This window comes from Artemia franciscana, chromosome 5 (assembly GCF_032884065.1).
Source record: "Artemia franciscana chromosome 5, ASM3288406v1, whole genome shotgun sequence".
NCBI classification, from domain to species: domain Eukaryota; kingdom Metazoa; phylum Arthropoda; class Branchiopoda; order Anostraca; family Artemiidae; genus Artemia; species Artemia franciscana.
Genome location: NC_088867.1, coordinates 1,206,978 through 1,228,641, shown reverse-complemented (window position 1 = coordinate 1,228,641; position 21,664 = coordinate 1,206,978). Strand labels below are relative to the sequence as shown.

General features: G+C 36.4%; 1 protein-coding gene across 5 annotated transcripts in view; it reads left to right on the top strand.

Moving 5' to 3' along the window:
- Positions 1-2,871: 2,871 nt before the first annotated feature.
- LOC136026848 (rap1 GTPase-activating protein 1-like) overlaps positions 2,872-21,664 on the top strand; it is a 235,706-nt gene continuing 216,913 nt past the window's right edge. For 3 of the 5 annotated variants that reach the window (XM_065703561.1, XM_065703562.1, XM_065703560.1), the window contains exon 1: positions 2,872-3,364. In XM_065703561.1, the coding sequence (XP_065559633.1) occupies positions 3,308-3,364 (57 nt within the window). In that variant the 5' untranslated portion in view covers positions 2,872-3,307. Of the gene's footprint in view, positions 3,365-15,281; positions 15,651-21,664 lie in introns of those variants that run through there. The other 2 variants (XM_065703563.1, XM_065703564.1) reach the window with 2 other exon arrangements.

The window sequence follows — 21,664 nt, the reverse complement described above, 5'->3', positions numbered from 1 at the left end:
CGTTCCCTGTTTCTTATGTAGGTTCCATGTTCCAACAACTGCTCTAAAAAGAGTTTGTTCCAACATTTGAAGTAGTAAGCTTCAATTTGTTCGACTATTTATCTATTTATATAGGGAAGTCATCTCGAATTAAAACAGCTTTGGAATATGACGAACCCTCAGGATCTGGGGTCACATATTCTGGAGCATAAGCGTAGAAATATTTGTAAGCGTAGGGCCGGATTTAAAGCTTTGACGCTTCTAGGTTCAAGCGTTTTTGCCACTCCGTTTTTGCGAGATTTTTGGGGAAATCCCCATACATTCGGGGATATTGGAAGCACTGAACAGAACGCAACTGATGAGCCAAAAGTAATGAAAGAGAGTGGTTATACCGAACTCTCAGCTGCCATTCTGCAGAGACATCTGACGGTTTATACTTCCCGGATGAAGTTTTAAGCCAGGAAAAAGAACGAAAAGTTACTCCCTCCTGATTGGTTTTTCTGTGTGAAATTTTAACCCAGCAAAACGAAACAAAAGTTAAATTCCTCCTGATTGGTTTTTCTGTGTGAAATTTTAAGCCAGCAAAAAGAACGAATAGTTAAATTCCATCTGATTGGTTTTTAACGCAGCTAAAACCAAATGGTAAAATCACCCCACAATTATACAATAAATTTTTTCCCAGTGGTAGTTTCTGTCCTAAACTATACGGTTTACCAAAAATACATAAACAGGGTATTCCCTTAAGACCTATCGTAGCGTGTACTAAAGCCCCCGCTGCCAATATTGGGAAATGGCTTTGCACAGCTTTCAGACCTTTATTGTATTCTCAAAATTCCTATATTCGTAATTTGGCAGATTTGGTTGATAAACTTAGCAAAACAAGTTTTTCAGAAAACACAATTGTTAGTAGTTTTGACATTGTTTCCATGTATACAAATATAGATGTGACTATTTCTGAGGAATTATTAAAAATCTGGTGGTGACCGAAATTTGCAGTTCACCCTAGAAGTTGAAATTGAAAATAAACTACCGTTTTTAGATGTATTAATTATTCGTAATAAACTGGATTTTACTATCTATCGAAAGCCAACACAAAACAATAGATATCTTCACTTTAATTCAAATCACCCCCCCACAAGTTAAAAGAGCTGTTGTAACTTCCCTCATTGATCGTGCCCTGAATATTTGCTCCGATTCGTATATAAGTGCAGAAATTTATCAGTGATATTCTTTTTGGTAATGGATACCCCATTCATTTTGTCAATAAAATAATTAACTGTAGAATAAAAAGACATTTTTGTAAAATCGAAGAAGATATTTCACAATGTGAGGCTACTGATAAGCCCTCAAATATTGTCTATCTTCCGTATATCCCAAAGATCACAACAAAATTAAAAAATATTTGCACAAAAAATAATCTGTACGTAGTTTTTACTAATAATTTTAAAATCATTAATTTCTTAAATTCTGGTCAAGATAAGACCCCAGTTACTGGCCAAAGAGGGGTCTATCGAATACCCTGTGATTGTGGAAATTACTATGTCAGCAGGACCCATCAGAATCTAGAACAACTGTTACAACAGCATAAAAAAGATATAGACAAGGCATTAATTTCAAATAGTTCCAACAACTCCTTTGATTCTGCTTTAGGTTGGCATATATTCAATAATCCCTCCCACATGATACTTTTCGAAAATCTTTACTCATCAGCAATGATTTGGGGATAAAATAGGTGGTTCGAGAATCAATCGAAATTAATCTCAAAATAAATAATAATATTTCTTTGAACAGGGACTTAGGGGAATGCTCACTAAATTCTTTATACTCAAACTTAATTAAAAATGATCTTACAAAATATTTGACTATACCGATTTATAATAGTACTGAACCAGCTACAAAAAGGCCTTTGAGACAGGCTGCTAAAAAAGCAAGGTTGGCTCGGAGATATTGCATTTAATCACTTTGTTCTCTTTAGTTTGAATGAGTTTATATTCTCACTTCATTCTTTTTGTCAGTCCTGGTTGAACTTCGTTGAAGTAAGGATGCTAGGGCTGTTTAAAAAAAAGTTTTTAAATAACATTATTTATTTTTAATTCTCACAATTTAATGTAAGTTTATATATATATATATATATATATATATATATATATATATATATATATATATATATATATATATATATATATATATATATATTTTCTCTCTTGTTCTCGTATTGTGCTGAAGACGGCCCTTGGACATAGGGCCGAAATATTCACAGAATTGATTTCCACTGTCTTGAAAAGATTCTCCCAATTGTTTCTACTTTGTATTTGTTTGTGATTGGTTTTCCTGTGTGAAATTGTAAGCCAGTAAAAACAAATAGTTTTTGAGGTCTAAGATTTTTTATAAGCAGTCCCACTGTTTGCCTTTGGAGTTCCCTTCTTTGTTTCCATTTTAACTAGCCTTTTTTCACTCAGCTTTTCTCTGCTATCCTCCTCATTGCCACCTGGATGCTATATTCACCTGGAGGATGTCTTTAAGACAGATGGGTTAAACGAAGGGACTTGGTAGGATATCATGCATTATCTCTATATCTCACACCGCTAGACTTCTGTATTTTAGGGGATATTTAAAAGACCAACTCTTCGCTGTAAAACCTGCAGTAGTTGCTGAATTTAGGGTAACCTCTGATCAAGAAGAGGTGCGTTTGTCTTATCTATGCTTATCCCTGATTCCCACTGCTGCGATTTTCCGCAGAATCCTGCGACATGCGACAAATGACACAAATCGTGTGACAAACGACGCAAAACCATTCGTTTTGCTGCAATTTGGGATGCTTTGAAGAATTTCAACTCATACGACAAATCACATGCGTTGTTCTGATAAAAAAAAAAATCATAACCAAAGTCATGGAGCTGATTGAAAAGCTAATTTTGGCTGTTTGGCTGTTCTGGAGTTTGTCGCAGTGACGCAAAACTCTGCGTTTCTTTGTGAACCTCCATCCGATTCTGTCGCACATCTGTTCTGCCAGAAAAAAATCGTCTCAGGATTGACGCAGCAGTGGAAACCAGGGGTTAGACATTATGACGATTGAGGGCAAGGAATCTTGTTTCCTTTGGAGTCTGGACACTCAATTCCCGCTGACTACGCTTGTGGAGTGTTATTAAGAAACTATGCTGGAAAATTATTTCGTTTTGTAAGTTAGTTTCGGTTTGGCGGCAACAGTTTCTATCGCGTTTTACCGTATGACACCTGTTTATCTAATATAAGTACCAATAAACCTCAAACATTTAAAAAAAATACAAAAAAGACAGTTGTCTTTACGTTGTTTGTGTTGAAAGTAATAATGAAAAAAACTTCTGTTTTATTGTGCTTAGCAAGAACAACAAGCATTTCTCGAGAGGTTGGTTTTGCTGGAATTGGGTAGTCTTTTTCATGGTTGGATAAAACGAACTATACGACTTGGCTGGACGATTTTCGTTAAGGTCGCTTAAGTTTACGCAAGGCTATCAGGCTTTCAAATATAATAACATAAAATACTCGCAACATGATACTGTATTATGTTGCAATGTAGTAAATTACTATACTAATAATGATATACTATAATGTTGCATAATATATAGAAACAAAATACTGTATTCATTTTGATACATTAGTCAAGCTCGTCCCTAAATGGGTAATAGGGGTCAGGTCATCCTTTCTGATTTTATAGTTTCTATCATAATTTTTCTTTGAATTCGCCTGGTTTTTCTTTTATTTTTCAATCCTCTCTCCCTCTCACAAAATATGTCCCCTTCCCTAAATTTATGATTATGTGGGTCAGACCATGTGTTCACGGTATTTGGGATAAAATTTTGCGTGGAAATTCGGGAAGAAGAACTAAGACCCTGTTAAAGTAACGCTTTGTTTTTTTTTTAGTCTGAAAAAAAACTCGTAGAAGATAAAAAAAATATCAAGTATCAAATACTTTAGGATACTGTAGACACGAAATAACCTTACACTAAGTGACCCCTGCGTCTTTTTTGTTTTTGACAGAATACACTTTGTACCATAATACCAGCATGTATGCTTTGAAAGACAAGTTCAAGGGGATATCACGTTATCGTTGCCTGGCCTTTCATTGGGTGACAAATAGTTTTGTGTCTGTATATTCTGCCCACTGTAAATCTAAAGCATCTCGTGTTTCTCAATAAGTTTTGCCAATATAAGGTGAACAATCTAGTATTTTTTTTTTCTAATCAAAGTTATTACGACGGTAAAAAAAAGAAGATTAAGCCTCCCCTCCTCCCCTTTTCCTCCATTTCAATTTATAGTTTTAACCTGTGAAATTGTAATATCCACAATGCTAATTGGTGTTTCTGTTCAAAATATAAACATTGAATTTCGTATTTTAAAGCAGTTGAATATGTTTCAGATTTAAAAAAAAGAGACAGAAAAAAAGAGAGAGAGATAAAAATCACCCAATAACTGGAGAAAATCAACCAAATGGGTTTACGGAGCCTAACATTCCAATGCCATCACCATCAGATAGTCAATAGTTTTGTTCTAAATACGAACTTGTAGAACTTCATTTTCAATATTAGAACCTTGAAATTTACAAACTCTGTTAGTTGTACCCGTGGTTTTTTCTATAGGTCCCATCAGTATGTTGGTATAGTTTGTTTCACCCAGTCATATATAAAAAACTCGGTTCCACCAAGTTTTATTGATTTTACTGCTGTACTCTAGTATCTCACGTAAATGGCGCTAATTCTTAAGAAAAATCTAAATGGAAAAAACTTGTGGCTCTGAATCTGAAACGCAGATATCTAGTGTATTGTGGACTTTTCTTTTATCCAATCATATATATGCATCTTATGTCTTAGACAAGCAATAATTGTAAAAAAAAAAAAAAAATTCTTTTTGAAAAATTGGCGTCCTGGAGTTTTCTGGCCTGAAAAAGCCATTTAGATATGTCCCGACTATGAGAAAATCCGTTAAGAGTCTTAATTTAGGAAACAAATTCATATGATTGACGTCATATTTATGAGCATCTTTCAATAGCATAAATACGTCATTTCAACATCAAGATTGGTTTGATCGTTTTTAGTATATATGACGCGTGTAAATATACGCAAGAAACATAGCTAAGTATAAAATACTAAGTCTTAGGTCAAAAAATTTCTTACGAACATTTAAATGTTTGAACATTTTATTAGCGCAGCACGTTAGTCTTAGAAAAATTGAACCAGATTAAATTTAGCTGAGACATTTGCGTTTAGATGACTTGTTGTGCTTTAAACCCTTGAAATATTTGATAAGTTTCTTAATGTCGCGAGAGAAGTCTGAAGAAAAAAATGCTAATTGCCGACAAATATCCTTACGACCCTTTAAATATTCGAACATTTTATTAAAAAAAATGTCTGAAATAATGAAAGACCAAAATGTGAAGAAAGACACGCGAAACCGATAATCAAAACATGTCAAAAATGAAATTGAAGAACAAAGACGCTTGCGGTTAGAAGACAAGTGACAGCGAGAATCAGAAAACGTCAAAAATGAAATGAAAAAGAAAGAAGTATCAGGATAGACGAACAACGTCGTCTTTTTTCAACGTACTTTTCTCGTAACCCAATGGATCTTTATGAGGAAATATTGCGAGACACAAACAACTATACCAACGTTGCATGAAAATAATTTGTGTAAACTATTCCAGGGAAAACTAGGCCTGAAGGCTACCCCCATACATATTTAACTCAGAAAGATCCTTTGTAGCTGGTATTCTTTTTTCTGGCAAACAAGGTTACAAGGTCACATTCAAACCTCTTATAAGGTTTGAATGTGGTTAAGATATTCTTTTGTTGCAAAAACATATTTTTGACGGATGGTTGTGATAAATACAGTTTGAGATTAGGCATCTGCGTAGATATAGGACTTTGGTCCCGTCTTCCCTGGAATCAGAGGTGTTAATTCACAAAAATGTAGGAGCTTTTAGAAATTTATTGATTTGTAGTCTGGGGGAAGGCAGAAAAATAATTCTAGGGGAGGTGCCCAAGATCTGTTACTGTGCACCTGATAGTCTAGGAACAGAATTCAACAAACTATAGTTTTTGTATTTTTTTTTATCCTGTGTTAGTTCTGGTGGCAAGTTTAGTTTGCTGATTTCGACCTCAATTGAATTTGGCCTTAAGTGATTTTGACTTACTATATCAGAAGCCTGAAAAATCTGCTTTATCAATAGTAATCATTTTATGAAACCTCAAGTATGAAAATTTCCTAAGAAATTTAAATTTAGCCTAGTAAGCCCCCCCCCCACCTTACCCTTACTCATCCATTAAGGTCTGGATTTAAATACCGTGTTATCCTCAACTAATTAATTCCACATATTTTTCTGGGGGGAACAATGTATTAAAAATAATATAGTGCCAGAAATTTCGTTCTATATAATGATGAAATAAAACAAATACTCTCGCTATTTTAACTTTACGGGTCAACAATATGGCTTTATGCTTTGTTTTACCATCTGCCAAACCGAGTGCTAGGACAATAGAAATATAAAAATTAGAAGGTGCATAGCTCATTCGAGTCTCAGAACAGAGGCTAGCTAATTGTATCAGCTATCAGCCAAGTGAATGGTTTTTTGCTAATTATATCAGCAAAACTCGATCAGAAATTAAGGCTTTTCTTGTTAATTGTATCAGAATTGCATCTGAAGTTATTTCAAGCAGTGTTTGCGGTGAGTAAACTAAAATCTAATCCTTTGTTTTACTCAGTTAGTGTTATTACTTTGCATGTGTTTTATTGATGTCATAGAGCTTCGCAAACCATATAGATACAGAGCTTATATCGATATATAATGATTCAGATATGCGATATAGAGCTTATATCGCAAGCTGTTTTATTGATGGCATAGAGCTTATATCGCAATTATTACTGTAATATCTATTGTCCGTGAGCAAGAAAAAGAGTATTCACGTCTACCTTGTGAAAAAAGAGTAGATTTACCGTGTGCCACAACTCTTACCGTGTGCCACAATTAGCCCTAGGGTCCAAAATTAAAAGGGCATAAGTCGTTAGAATCTCAGAACACAGGCTAACTAGTTGTATCAGAAAAGCGAACAGTTTTCCCTAGCTATCTTAGAAAGACTCGCACGGAAATCCCGGTTCAATTAGCTAATAATATCTATACTGTGGCGATTCTAGGCAGTGGATAGGGCAGAGAGCAGTGGCGGTTCTGGCCTCTCTCATGCCCGGGACAAAATCTTTATTAACACAACACCCACCCACCTTCCCATGTCTCCCAAACTTTTCGGGCCAAATTTTAAGAAAATTTTCATTTACTAACAACATTTTCTATTTATTTAAATTTGACTTTTCTTACTTTAGCCTCTGCAAAATGATTCATGATCTCGTCCCATTTAAGTGCTTCTAATTCTTCGTGATCTATTCTCATTAACGCAAAACCATTTGGTTGCTCCTGGCCCATAGTCGATATGGCCTTTCTTATTGATTTACGAAGTGCTAACCTACCCCCAGCATCAAAGAAGTGATGACAGCCGTGAAAAAGTTGAAAAAGGGACGTGCATCTGGAAGCCAATGGGATCACGGAAGAGATACTGAAGGCATCCCCTCGAGCGTGCATAACTGTTTTGACTGCTTTCCTAGTTTTCATCTGGAATTACAAACAAATCCCTAAAGATTGGATCTGGGGCATACTGGTCAAGCTCTTCAAGAAGGGTGATGCGCTAATCTGTGAAAATCGTTGGGGCATCAACTTGAGATCCGTTCCTAGTAAACTACTACGCCTAAGGATAGCCCGAGACTCACCTCAAGGAACAGCAACACGGATTTCGACCTAGTAGGTCTTGCTCTGATCTTATTTTCATTCTTAGACTAATGGTTGAAGAGTCCAGGGAAAAGGATAAAAAAATATATGTTCTTCTTTGATTTTGAAAAGCATTCGACTCTGTTGATCAAAAGATTTTATGCAAGATTTTGAATTATTATGGAGTACCTGATAAACTGGTCAAAACGGTAATCGCACTCTGTGAAGATAGTGAATGTTGTGTGGCCACAGAAAATGGGGATACGCGTTTCTTCAAGATAATGTCTGGTGTCAGACAGGGATTCGTCCTATCCCCATTCCTGTTTGTTATTGTTATGGACTACGTTCTAAGGCAGGCTTCAGACGCTGGAATGAAGGTTAGAACCTGGACATTGCTGACGACGTTTGCTCTGACTTGGACTTTGCTGATGACATTATTCATCCCGAAGAAGCGAAACAGTGACTGCAACTGCTACTCGACGCCGTACATGAAAAGACCATAACAGTGCGGCTTATAGTTATAAATGTCAGTAAGACAAAAAGTATGGCTACATATTACTCTCTGTTAACACTGAAATGCAAATATAAAGCAGTTGAACAGGTCAATGAAGTTGAGTACCTTGGGAGTTGGATGCATTATAATGGTGAAATAGCCAAAGAAATTTAGAGTAGGATTAGACAAGCTGCAATGGCTTTTAATAAAGTAAAACCAATCTGGCTGAGTATGGAATACTCTATGCGCTTGAAGCTCCGCTTCAAGAATAACAATGTGGGGTCCATTCTCCTCATGCGAATGCTGGAAAATAAATGTCCGAATGGAGAAATGTATTCTAGCCTTGAAAACATGTGACTGAGAAGAATACTGTACATAGTGTGGCTGCAAAAGGTCACGATTTCGCCGACGAACCGTTCAAACGTTAGTTACTAGCCTTCTGAAACGTAAGAGATGGACGCACCCTAGCCATAGTATGTCAAAGGATTGACTTCCATGTACATTTTATGAATGGCGCCCTGACGGGAGTCGCAAAAGAGGTCATCCAAGACAGCAGTCGCCAACAACTAGAAATTCATGGACCGCTAAATGCATCATTTTTATTTGATGAATCACTAGTGTCAATTTGGAAAAAAAAGTGCTGTAAATACATCCGTGCGTGATAATAAGAAAAATTTCAATGTAGTTAATAGGAATATACATAAAGGTAAAAAAACACATATATATAGTAATTATTTAAAAAAGAAAGAAAAAAGAGCTGATGATTTTAGTGTGAAGATTGGTCTTTTTTATGCGTCATCATGATGTTACTGCAATACAAAGAGCTGTACCTATTTCAAGTCGAGAGAAGTAACGAGCTTTAATAACTGTGACAGATTAAAATGTTTTTTCATTTAAATATGTAGTTGAAAATTGAATCAAAATGTTCGTAGCCTTCTCACTCAGTAATGGGGTATTCATATTTGAGAGAGACTTCATAAAGAGGAGTTGAATTTTAATTTGAGATTGTCACACGACTTTCTTAGGCTTTCTTATTCCTGTCTATCTTCTTCGATATTGGATGTAAATGGACCCATTATCCACATATTTTCGGGTCTTGGATCTTCTTCCTTTGGGTAATACAAATCAAAATATTCTGTCAGTGACTGTAAATATTGTTGAATAATCATGGATGCCCTTTGACGGTTGATTCCCTGCTCTCCCATATATTTATCAACATTTATAAACATTTGTAGATCTCCATCTGCCAACCGAGTTTGCCACAGTGATATTTTCTTTCGAAGAAAGAAATCACAGAATTTCTTTCGAAGAAAGAGCATCTATCTTTCCTCGTAATATGGACACGTCCTTAAGTTGTCCTTGTAAAGATGTGTTTAGTTCATTTAACAGCAAAAAAATATCTGCCAGGTATGCCAGCTTGGCTACCAACTCATCATTGGACAAGGGTCCTTGAAATTAGGATTATTTTGGTGCTGAAAAAATAATCTAATTTCTTAACGCACGACGAAAAGTCGGCTCAGTATTTTGCCCCTCGATAGCCATCTTACGTCAGCGTGAAGAAGGTGAGTATACTGGGAATCCATTTCTTCACAGAGCATTTCAAACATCCAATCATTCAGGGGTTAATGTATAATTTCATTCAAAGTTTTTGTAACACTGGATAATTCTTCGTTTAGTTCTGGGGATTTTTTTTTTACCACAAGCTGCTTACGATGTATAATGCAAAAGGATGACAGAATGTCTGGGTGACTTACATTTTTTACTCTTGCAAAATCTCCAACAACGTCCGGTCATGTTTGCAGCACCACATGTACAATTGCCAATAATTTTTTTCCGCTCAATTTCATGCTTCAGGAAATGACTATCAAGTACTTTAATAATGTCGACGCTAGTTGCTCTCCCTGGCAAGTTCAGCGAGCAAAGAAGTTCTTTTTGTTACCCTCCGTGCAACTCAAACCTTACAAAACATAGGAGAAATTGTGCATTCTTTACCGGCTTTATAACTTGATTTTCAATATCTTCAGCCTTGTCTTCAGGTCTATGCTTAACAGTGTTAGAAGACATAGGAATTAACGTCAGTCTTTGAATAGCCTGTTTTTCCAAAACAGCTTCACAGGCTTGTAACATGCAAGGTTTGAGTTAAGTCTTCTCACATCGTATATGGCTTTTTGTTCTGTCCTATCTGGAGTGCTATCAAGTAGGAAGTCATTAATAGGGACTTATTTTCAGCAACCATATTTTTTAAGCCCCTATTTGCTTTTTCATACCATCATGCGCTGTTTGAAAATATTCAAGTGGTTTGGCAACTAAATCTGGATTTTTGGTTGCAAGTAAATTTTAAGTTTTGACCGTTTCGTCGTATCGTCAGATAAACTTTCATGACAAATAACACAAAGTGCCCTTGGGACCAGATCACTTCCAGGTTCTTGAATAATTCTAAGTTTCAAATAGTTTGAATCATATTCTCTTGATATTTTATGTTTTCTGTGTATTTTCATGAAATATAAAAAGAGATATTATCTAATGATGCTCTCTTCTCTTCGTGGACCACCTAAACATTCTCATGGACCACCACTGGACCACAGGATGGCGGCCACTGGCCCAAGGCCAACCTTGCAGCGGCAGTATGAACAGGATCTGAGTAGAGGGGATGTGTCTCTTCAACCACAGTCGGAGGATCTCTGGACTGCAGCTCAGCTCCGTGATGTCTGGCGAGGTTTCGGAGACGACATATGTGCCATTCTTGGCTCTCGAGGGTCTAAGGTAAATGACCGATCATTACTGGCCACCGACACTACAATCGCTATCAATATTAGATTGGCAACTATTACTTTTTCGAAGAACCCTTCATCTCCGCATTGCCCAATTAATTATGACACATCTATAGGTTTATTTAAGGATATGAGTCGTTGTTGAATTTTCTTTCATATCTTGTAGTTCACGGAACAACTGAATGGGATTGAAACCATCGCAATGTTTTACTTTTATTGCTACTTACTTTTATTACCAAAATACCAAGAAAGATTCAATTGCTCCCATAATATAGATATTGCAACTTTCTACAATTTTAAATTAATTATTAAGGATTTTTGGTCGTTAATGCCAAAGAAATAGCTAAATTTATATTCAAAATTAGTGGAAAAATAATTACGAAAAAATACATTTTCAGGCTGCAGAATTCCTGACGTCCTCTTGGAAACTATATGGCTTTCTCAGTATTTGTGCTCGATAGTATTTTGGCCTTCTTCGGGGCCAAAAATTGTCTCAATATGCAAAAAAAAAGCTTTTTCTTGAAGTTCACAACTTTGTTTAATGCTAATATAGTTGATGGGGGAGGAGGCCTAGACTAGAACTTTTAATTTTTTACGAACGTTTTCATTAGTAAAAAATATATGTAATATACGAATTAACTTACGTAACGAACTTCTATATTTGTATGTTTTCATTACGTATATGAGGGGGTTCACCCCTTCGTCAATACCTCGCTCTTTACACTAAAGCTTAAATTTTGTCCCAATTCCTTAAGAATGACCCCTGAATCACAAAGGCCGTAGAATGAATAGTTGAAATTACTAAAAATACTTTAGCGTAAAGAGCAAGGTATTATGAGGAGGTGAACCACTCTATGCGTAATAATTTCTGTTCGTTTTAAGTTTTAATGCTGCTCCTTACTTTCAGTTGAAAAAACTTTTCATATTTATTTTTTCATTGTTTTTTTAAATAATACTAGAAAATCCTGCGCTCCCTTCATTGAAATTCTCTTCCCTCATGGAAAATTCCTCCATGAAAAGATCCTCCCGCGTAACCCCCCTCAACTTCTCTCCCCCCTCAAACCGAAAAAAGTCCACTGAAAACGTCTGTACACTTCGCAATAACCATTACTATATGTAAACTGGTCAAAGTTTGTAGCTTGTAGCCTCTCCCACGGGGACACTGGGGGAGTAAGTCGTCTCGAAAGACATAGTTATTAGGTTTTTCGACTATGGTGAATAAAATGGCTATCTCATAATTTTGATCCGGTGACATTTGGGAAAACTTGGGCGTAGGAGGGGGCCTAGGTGCCCTCTAATTTCTTTGGTCACTTAAAGAGGGCACAAGAGCTTTTAAATCCCTTTAGAATGAGCCCTTTTGTAACATTCTAGGACCACTGGTCGATACGATGACCCCTGAAAAAAAAAAAAAACACGCACCCGTGATCGATCTTCTGGCAAAAAATACCAATATCAACATTTTTGTAGATAGGAGCTTGAAACTTCTACTGTGGGGTTCTCTGATACACTGAATGCGATGGTGTGATTTTCGTTAAGATTCTATGACTTTTAGGGGTTGTTTCCCCTTGTTTTCTAAAATAAGGCAAATTTTCTCAGGCTCGTAACTTTTGATGGTTAGGACTAAACTTGATGAAACTTATATATTTAAAATCAGCATTAAAATACGATTCTTTTGATGCAACTATTGGTATCAAAATTCCGTTTTTTAGAGTTTCGTTTACTATTGAGCCGGGTCGCTCCTTACTACAGTTCGTTACCACGAACTGTTTGATTTTACTAATGTCGCACACCGGCAAAAAGTATAGGTTTATCAAGGCAATCTGTACGTATTACCACAAGAGCTAACTGGGAGGAGAAAATCTTCATTTCGTAATAACAAGCATGGGAAATTTAAAATCCTAACTTCTTTAGGCTGTCGAAATGATATTTCAGGATTGTGCTGTCACAACGGGGCTGAAAAGCAAAATATTTATTTCTTTTTACTGTCAAAATTTGTTTTCGAGTCTTGCTATGGCACTGAGGTGAAGAAATTTACATCATTACTTTTTTTGGCTGTCTGTTTTGGTATTTTGGTTTTGCTTTTTTTCGCGAAGCGGGGTGGCTTTTACAACATTGTTGTTTTTAGGGGATTTGTATAATTGAAACTAAATGTATGAGAAGTGAAAAAATTATTAGTTTAAGTTTCGGATTTTGGTGAGGAAATGGTGGCCACTTTACTGCCTATTTTCATGTAATTAAAGCTCTGCATTATATAGCATATCACCTCCACTGTTTATCCTAAAATATTAAAATAAGACCAAATTCTTTAGAGCTTTAATAAAAGTTCGTATAAGCATATACTTAAAACTAAGTATACGAGTCGAAATACTCCTTCCAAGGTCGGAGTAATCATTTAAGAAAAATAAATTTCGAAAAATTGTTTATAAAAGAAGGAAAATAATGATGTGTTTATTTTTTTTTATCTAGCTGGCATAGATGGGTCTCTGAATTCTCAGTTTGAATCAGTGAAATGGCATCGATTTTTTTTCAAACGTGACTAATAAAATGTTGATAAAAAGTGGAAATTCACACAACTTGAGTTAACCACCCGAATGCAACTACGATAGTACTTCATAATTTATCACCTTCTCTACCAACCAGTCACAAAATATAGTTATGTTTTTATATAGGGGTCGCATATATTTGTCCATAAAATTGTCTAAACTGCTATATATACTGCTCAGGATTTTTATACTTATTTTGATGCATGCCATCCAATCATATTTTTACAATTAGTTGTTTATAAATCAAAATTTTTAAAGTACAATTCTCTTATTTAATGCTAAATCTGAGTCAAATTTTTATGTTTGTGCTCAAAAGACGTATCGAGATTTGAATTGAATATTTGAAAATCTCAAGATTAAAAAAAAAATTTATTAGAAATCTACCACAGCTTGAAACCCTAAGAATTTAAATCACCAATTTATACGTATCAAATATAAAAATAACAAACACATAATTATTTGTTTTTTTAAGGAGTATTTCGACTCGTATGCTTAGTTTAAAGTAAATAACTATATGCATCTTTCCCTGACTTCTCAGTTGATGTCATCAGGGTCGTCGACAAGTCCTGTGGTGACGCAACGGGGTTGGTCTCTGCTTTTTGTTACGGGACCCAGAGTTTTGTATCAGCTGTCTCAACGTACCACAGGGCCCAGAAATCGTTTCTGATGGTGGGATTTTGCGAAATTGTTTCTATAATAATCAAAAGATAAAGAAAGAAGGGGAGTCAACAGGAATCATGGCCCCCCTTACAACTAGAGTATCGGGCATCATTTGTGCGTGTTTTACACATAACTTTGGAAAATGCGTTTTAGTTTTTACAAAGCAGTGCAGCTTATCAACGAATATAAAAAAAGAAATTGTTAGTATACAAAAAGATTTGAACCGCAAAAATGCTCAAAATTTTAATTGCAAAATTCTGTAGATATTTGATAGGGGTGGATAAAATAGTGAGCGTGTCTGTGCAAATTAAATACATTTTGAAATTTAGACACCATATATTTGAGAAAAAAGTTTTAGAACAGTAGATTTTTTTAACTTAGTCAATATGCATGATTAATATCAGGGTAAAATAATCTATTTTTTTCAAGTGCCAGGGTATTTTAAGTTGATTCAATTAAATTTCTGGGATGCTGAATCCAAATATGAAATAAGTTTTTTCTGTATCAGCTATACTTTTTTTTAAATATAGCACTATCATCCATAATTATGATCTAATAGTGGTTTGAAACTAGTTGTTTTGTTAATTTCACACATCTAAAATTTTGAGCTTCTATGCAAAAACTAATGACACATTTGAATTCAACTTATTAGATACATATAAAATCAGCACAAAAAACCACATTTTGTTTAGTGAATCATGAAACCATTCTTTACTTGCATTTTAAAAAGGGTTATACCAATATTGGCCTCTCGGGGCACTTCGGCGCTCTGGAATCTCTGAAATTTGCCCCTGAGACAGTCCTTGAATCCATGTTTTGCTCCTTTTTATAAATTATATATTTATGTATAAATTAAAACGTATTTATACTTTTATAATTTATAAAAACTTTTTATATAATTTTAGCTAATTAATTAAAATTAATTAAAACTTATTTATACTTTTATAAATTATATTTTATAAATAAGGGTTATGCCAGCACTTTTTGTTTAGCGAACCATGGAACCATTCTTTACTTGCATTTTTAAAAAGAGTTATGCCAATATTGGCGTCTCGGGGCTCTTCGGCGCTCTGGAATCTCTGAAATTTGACCCCTCGCCCCCTTCTATAGACTGCCCTTGAGACAGTCCTTGAATCCATTGCTCCTTGAGACATTTGGATAATAGTTTTATCAGTATAGGTACTGTGTAGGATATCTCTCCGTGAGAAAATGAAAATGTGGACATGATGACGTAGGTGCATTTGGTCGCGTTGGGAAAAGCTTCTATCCTAACACTTAGAAATTAGAGAACATTTCCAGTTCCCAGTATCTATCTAGATTCTGAAGTGACAACTTTGCCAGATAAGATTAAATTGTTGAGAATATTTTGGATATTGAATCTAGAACAATTATGCATTTTATCGTTGATCGATAAGATGGTAAGGTTTTTTTTTCTTTTTAATTTGTCATTGTTAAGTTTGACCTATAAAAATGCAGGAGAAATTCACGTGTAAGGTAGTTTCAAGTTCTTATTTGTATTTTTTTTTCTGAAAAAAGAGACTTCATACCCCCCTTCTAAATTTCCTAGTATCCCCTTCCCTCCCCTATAAAATATTGACCACTAGGCTGTGTCAATCACTATTAAATAGTTATCGATATTTCATTTATTTATAAACTGATGTTTTTCGTTTTTAAGGGTAGTTAAGACGCTGATGGTAAAATTACAGTTTAGTGGCTTTTCGCTAACTTGAAAAGCCGTTAAGTCAGGTTAATGAAAGTTTTAGTTATGTAGGCTACAACCCAAATTTCGCGTAAAGGTGTAGTCTAGGGCAGAAATCAAAAAGAAACAAGAGCTAAGAGCTCATATGGCACTTGTGACGAGGTCGGAAGAGCCAAGAGCTCATTTGGACGAGGTCGGAAGAGCAGAGAGCTCATATGGTACGAGGTCGGAAGAGCCAAGAGCCAAGAGCTCATTTGGCACTTGTGAGAAGGTCAGAACCTAAAGTTAAACTTTATAGCACAAGATCCTTCTAAATATCAAATTTCATTAAGATCTGGTCACCCTTTCGTAAGTTACAAATACCTCAATTTTCAAAATTACCTCCCCCCTCCCAATTCCACCAAAGAGAGCAGATCCGGTCCAGTTATGTCAGTCACGTATCTTAGACAGGTTTCTATTCTTCCCATCCAGTTTCATCCTGATCTCACCGCTTTAAGTATTTTCTAAGATTTCCGGTCCCCCCAACTGCCCCCCCCCCCCAATTACGTTTGATCCGGTTGAGATTTAAAATAAGATATCAGAGTTACGAGGTCCTTCTAAATATGAAGTTTCATGAAGATCCGATCACTCCTTCGTAAGTTAAAAATACGTTATTTTTCTTATTTTTCAGAATTACCCCCCCCCCCCCCCGCAATTGAGCGGATCCGTTACAATTATGTAAATTACATATGCAAGACTTTTGCTTATTTTTCCAACCAAGTTTCATCCCAATCCCTCCAATCTAAGCGTTTCCCATCATTTTAGGTCTCCCCACCCCAAACTTCCCCCAATGTCACCAGATCCGGTCAGGATTTAAAATAAGAGCTTTGAGCCACGATATCCTTCTAAAAATCAAATTTCATGGAGATCCAATCACCCGTTCGTAAGTTAAAAATACCTCATTTTTTCTAATTTTTCAGAATTAACCCCCCCCCCAACTACCCAAAAGAGAGCGGATCCGTTCCGTTTATGTCAATCATCTATCTAGGACTTGTGTTTATTTTTCCCACCATGTTTCATCCCGATCCCTCCACTCTAAGTGTTTTCCAAGTTTTAGGTTCCCCCTCCCAACTCCCCGCCCCCATCACAAGATCTGGTCGGGATTTAAAATAAGAGCTCTAAGACACGATATCCTTCTAAACATCAAATTTCATTGAGATCCGATCACCCGTTCGCAAGTTGAAAATACCTCATTTTTCTAATTTTTAAGACTTACTCCCCCCCCCCCCAACTACCCCAAAGAGAACAAATAAGTTCCGATTATGTCAATCATGTATCTAGGACTTGCGCTTATTTTTCCCATCAAGTTTCATCCCGATCCCTCTACTCTAAGTGTTTTCCAAGATTTTAGGTTTCCCCCCTCCAACTCCCCCCAATGTCATCAGACCCAGTCGGGATTTAAAATAAGAGCTCTGAGACACAATATCATTCCAAACATCAAATTTCATTAAGATCCAATCACCCGCTCATAAGTTAAAAATACTTCATTTTTTCTATATTTCCGAATTAACCGGCCCCTACTCCCCCCCCCCCAGATGGTCAAATCGGGAAAACGACTATTTCTAATTTAATCTGGTCCGGTCCCTGATACGCTTGCCAAATTTCATCGTCCTAGCTTACCTGGAAGTGCCTAAAGTAGCAAAACCGGGACTTTAGGTTTTCCCCCTCCGACTCCCCCCAATGTCATCAGATCCGGTCGGGATTTAAAATAAGAGCTCTAAGACACAATATCATTCCAAACATGAAATTTCATTAAGATCCAAATACCCGCTGATAAGTTAAAAATACTTCATTTTTTCTATTTTTTGCGAATTAACCGGGCCCCCACTCCCCCCCAGATGGTCAAATCGGGAAAACGACTATTTCTAATTTAATCTGGTGCGGTCCCTGATACGCTTGCCAAATTTCATCGTCCTAGCTTACCTGGAAGTGCCTAAAGTAGCAAAACCGGGACAGACCGACAGACCGACAGACAGACAGACAGACAGACAGACCGACAGAATTGGCGACTGCTATATGTCACTTGGTTAATACCAAGTGCCATAAAAAAGGAATTGCGCATTTAACGCTCTTTCCAATCATAGCAATTGCTGTCATGTCAATTGCATCCGTCCCCCCTGCCCCTAATAGGGCCAAATATAGCCTTAGGATATATAGGCCACAGAAGCTCGGTAATTTTGTTCGTTTTTTTTTCAAAGTGGCTTTATTTGCAACTATCAACTGTTGATAATAAATGAACACCAAAGATAATGTTAAATCTAAAATCCGCAAACGTTTGTATATAACCTAGGTTTATATCTGGCCCCATAGTGGGAAAGGGGCGGGACGCATGTTTGGACGACATTGATTACTGTGCTTGGAAGGATCATCAAAAGCACTCTAAAAGAGTTATTTCTGTTTTTCCTATCGTCTGATTTCTGCTCTATATTACAGCTTTACCAAGTTTGGGCCCGGAAGATGATTCCCAGGTTTTGTGCATTTTTTTAGAGCGATCAGCTGCCTTCTAACTTTCCTGTTGTTGTGTATTTTTTTTTTTTGTGAATGTTATTTTTTATCATAAGACATAGCTATCAAATCAGTTTTGGATATTACATTGAAGACAAGCTTGTTACAATTGGTCCGTAACCAAGGAAGTTGTGTCTCCGAAATAGGGGCGGATTAGGGGGTTTCTGCAGGTTCTTCCTTCTGGAATTTTATAAGCTTCTAAGTGCCTTTATTTTTAGAATAACTTGAATCTAATTCCCTCTATTCGTACTGTCTTGGCGGATTTTGGTCCCTGAAATGTACCCCTTTCCATAAATTGGAGACAGTACTAATCCGGCAAATGTTAGTTTCGTCATCGGTGGTATCATAATCCAGCAGTCCCACTTTCTGAAATATCTTGGTATCATTTACGGTCAGGCGCTTAGATCAACCAGAGGCGTATCGAATGCTTAGTCTGTAGGTCTATCCGCTTGACTTATGGAAAAGCTGTCAGGTGCAAGTGGTCATTCAATTGTTTTTTTATTTCAAAACTTTTCAATGCCTTCGTCTCTCCCGTAATCTGATAAATATTGCCCTCGTGGGAAATGTTGTCTCTCCCCGAGCGTTGATAACTGCGGTGCACTTATTACCGATTTGCGAAATTTTGGGTGGAACTTCCACTAAGGTTCTCTAACACGGAGATCTCATTGATATACGGAATCTTTAATCCATCAATAAAGGTGATCGACCTAGGACGGAGAGTTTCAATGCCATCTCTCAGTAAACTATAAAATTCACTGCTGACACAACTATTTGCGTGATTTGACTATTTGCAATTAAGTTTTAGCGTTAGTTATGTTTTACTTCTTTTTTCTTCATTTGGTACTCCATTTTTTTTCTCATTTCCATTGTACGGGGGCACAAATAAATATGTAAACCCCCTATTTTCCCCATTGTCTTATTTTTCTTAAACACATGGTAATAATACATTGAATTTTTGTCAGTTTTTGATCTTGTGTGTAAAAAGAGAGAGAAAAGAAAAATAAGTTTGAAATGCTTTCCTATTAAAGTTCTTATCTCGCTTATGACTAGAGTCCGATCGATATTATCGGGTCGATATGAGGGTTAGTGTCATTATCGGATATCGGAAAAAAAATGTTGGCTGTCGGCAGACATAATTTTATTTTATGCGCAACTTGTCCAGTAGATGGCATTAGATTTCTTCAGGTCATTTTTCCTTGCCCGGTCCTTTGGGGAGGAGCCACCGGCTAACTCTGACCATGGTTGAGAGAGCAGCAGAGGTGAAACAAATGAAGCCAAAGTATATTTGTTGTCAATACTTGTCACTACACACCCAGTGCAGCAATGTTCAAAATGTAGGCCTATGGTGACTTCAAAAACGTATCCTACATCCTCTACTAAAACAACGAAAAAGAATTACAATCAACCATACATTTCTGTTGAATGAATGCTCGTTTGTGGGGGGTGAAAGATCCAAGATTCAATCGGTTAAAACAATGATATCCAGTCAGGGGTGCAGCTAAGGGGGAGGGGGCTGTTTTAAGATGGGTAGGGGGAATTCCAAAGTATCGCCGCCACGTGTCAACACCTTGGAAAATTTAGCTGGTGTGTCTGGATTTGTCGGCATACTGGACGACTTTGTAGATGTACTCTTCAAATCCCTCCTCCAAACTTAAAACTCTAGCTGCACCTCTGTATTCAGTGTGCATTCACACTGCATTCTTTCAATCAAGTCTTCAAAGTATCTGTGCTTATGGAACTAAACCAGCTTCTTCGATCCATTTTTTTTTTCTTATTTGTCACTTACACAAATATCGGCCATTTCGTTTGTGTGTCCCATAGCTGTTGATTGGAAAAGGTAAAGAAAATCAAACAATTCTTGTAAATGGCCTAATTTTTCGAATCCACAGTGAATTATTGAGGTTGTTCTTTAATGTATAATAGACTAGGGAGAAACGTGGGATTATGAATATTGGCAGAGAATGGGGGATGGGGATTTAAACTTTAGGTAAGGCTTTGCTACCGACATATCGGTAGTGGACCCCAAAAATAAATATCGGTCGAGCCCTACTAGCATATCCATTGGACTGGTACAAGGTGAATACTGTGTAAAAAGAATTCGTTTATTTTAGTCTGGTAGGACATTAGACTGCTAGGGCGAGGTGGCCAGTGCCCCCTCATAACCTCACAAAATGGTCCTCCAAAATAAGTTTACGCTTACTTGCTACATGAAAAACTTCATAATGCCACCTAAAGCTGTTGATAAAGGAAATACAGAACTCTACAAGAGTACCCTGCTTCCATTTATGCTGCTCTCCCTCTGGTCTCCAAAACATTAGGGATCAATAGCGTTTTGCCTAAAGACCCAGAGCTCTGAAAGGAAAGTTTTGTCAGTCATCGTTTTTTCCTGATTAGTAGACATTCACTAAAGTTGTTCTATTTTTGTTCCATTGAAAAGCATCTGAATCATGGAAGAGATTCCATGAAATACTACCAAGTCCTTTCCACTGTGCAGTAATTCATAAAATATTTTTGGAAATATAGAAATGACCTGCAATTACTTGGAATGACTTATATGATACGAATTTATCAACTTTAAGTACATCACCGTCAATTTTAACTGCATAGTAATATTTGTTCGTGGACAGGTATGTAGCTGTTTACCCCTCCCCCTATACACAATATGCACTTTAAAGGTGAAGCCATGTGCACTTGTCTGACTCCTGGGATATAGGTTATGCCATGTACCAAGTTTTTTCTTTATACTACTGTTTATTTTTAAGAGCTTTAATTAGTATATTTTCCTGTTCTTACACGTAGCTTAGCACGCAAAAATATAATTATTAACATAATAACATGATAGATTTGTAGCATGTAAGAAATAGATAATTATTAAATTAAAATTCCAATATGCTTTTACTAAGACGCATTTCCTTTAAATAAAATGTAATTGAAATCTCAGCTCCGCCTGCATATTTTAGAGAATTCAAATCCGGATGAGGAACGTTTAAGAAAGTATAAAGATATACCTATTTACTCTTCTAGAAGGAGAGCAAGTTTTGCTGAGTAGAAGTTATGTTAAATTTAATGAGGACTACCTAAAGGGTTAAGGAGCAGTAGTTTGTTCCTCAGTTTAATCCAAAGGCTTATGCATCGTCTGTGGTATTTGCACAGGAGTTAACGCCTTCTACCCTGCCGTCTGTTCCTCAG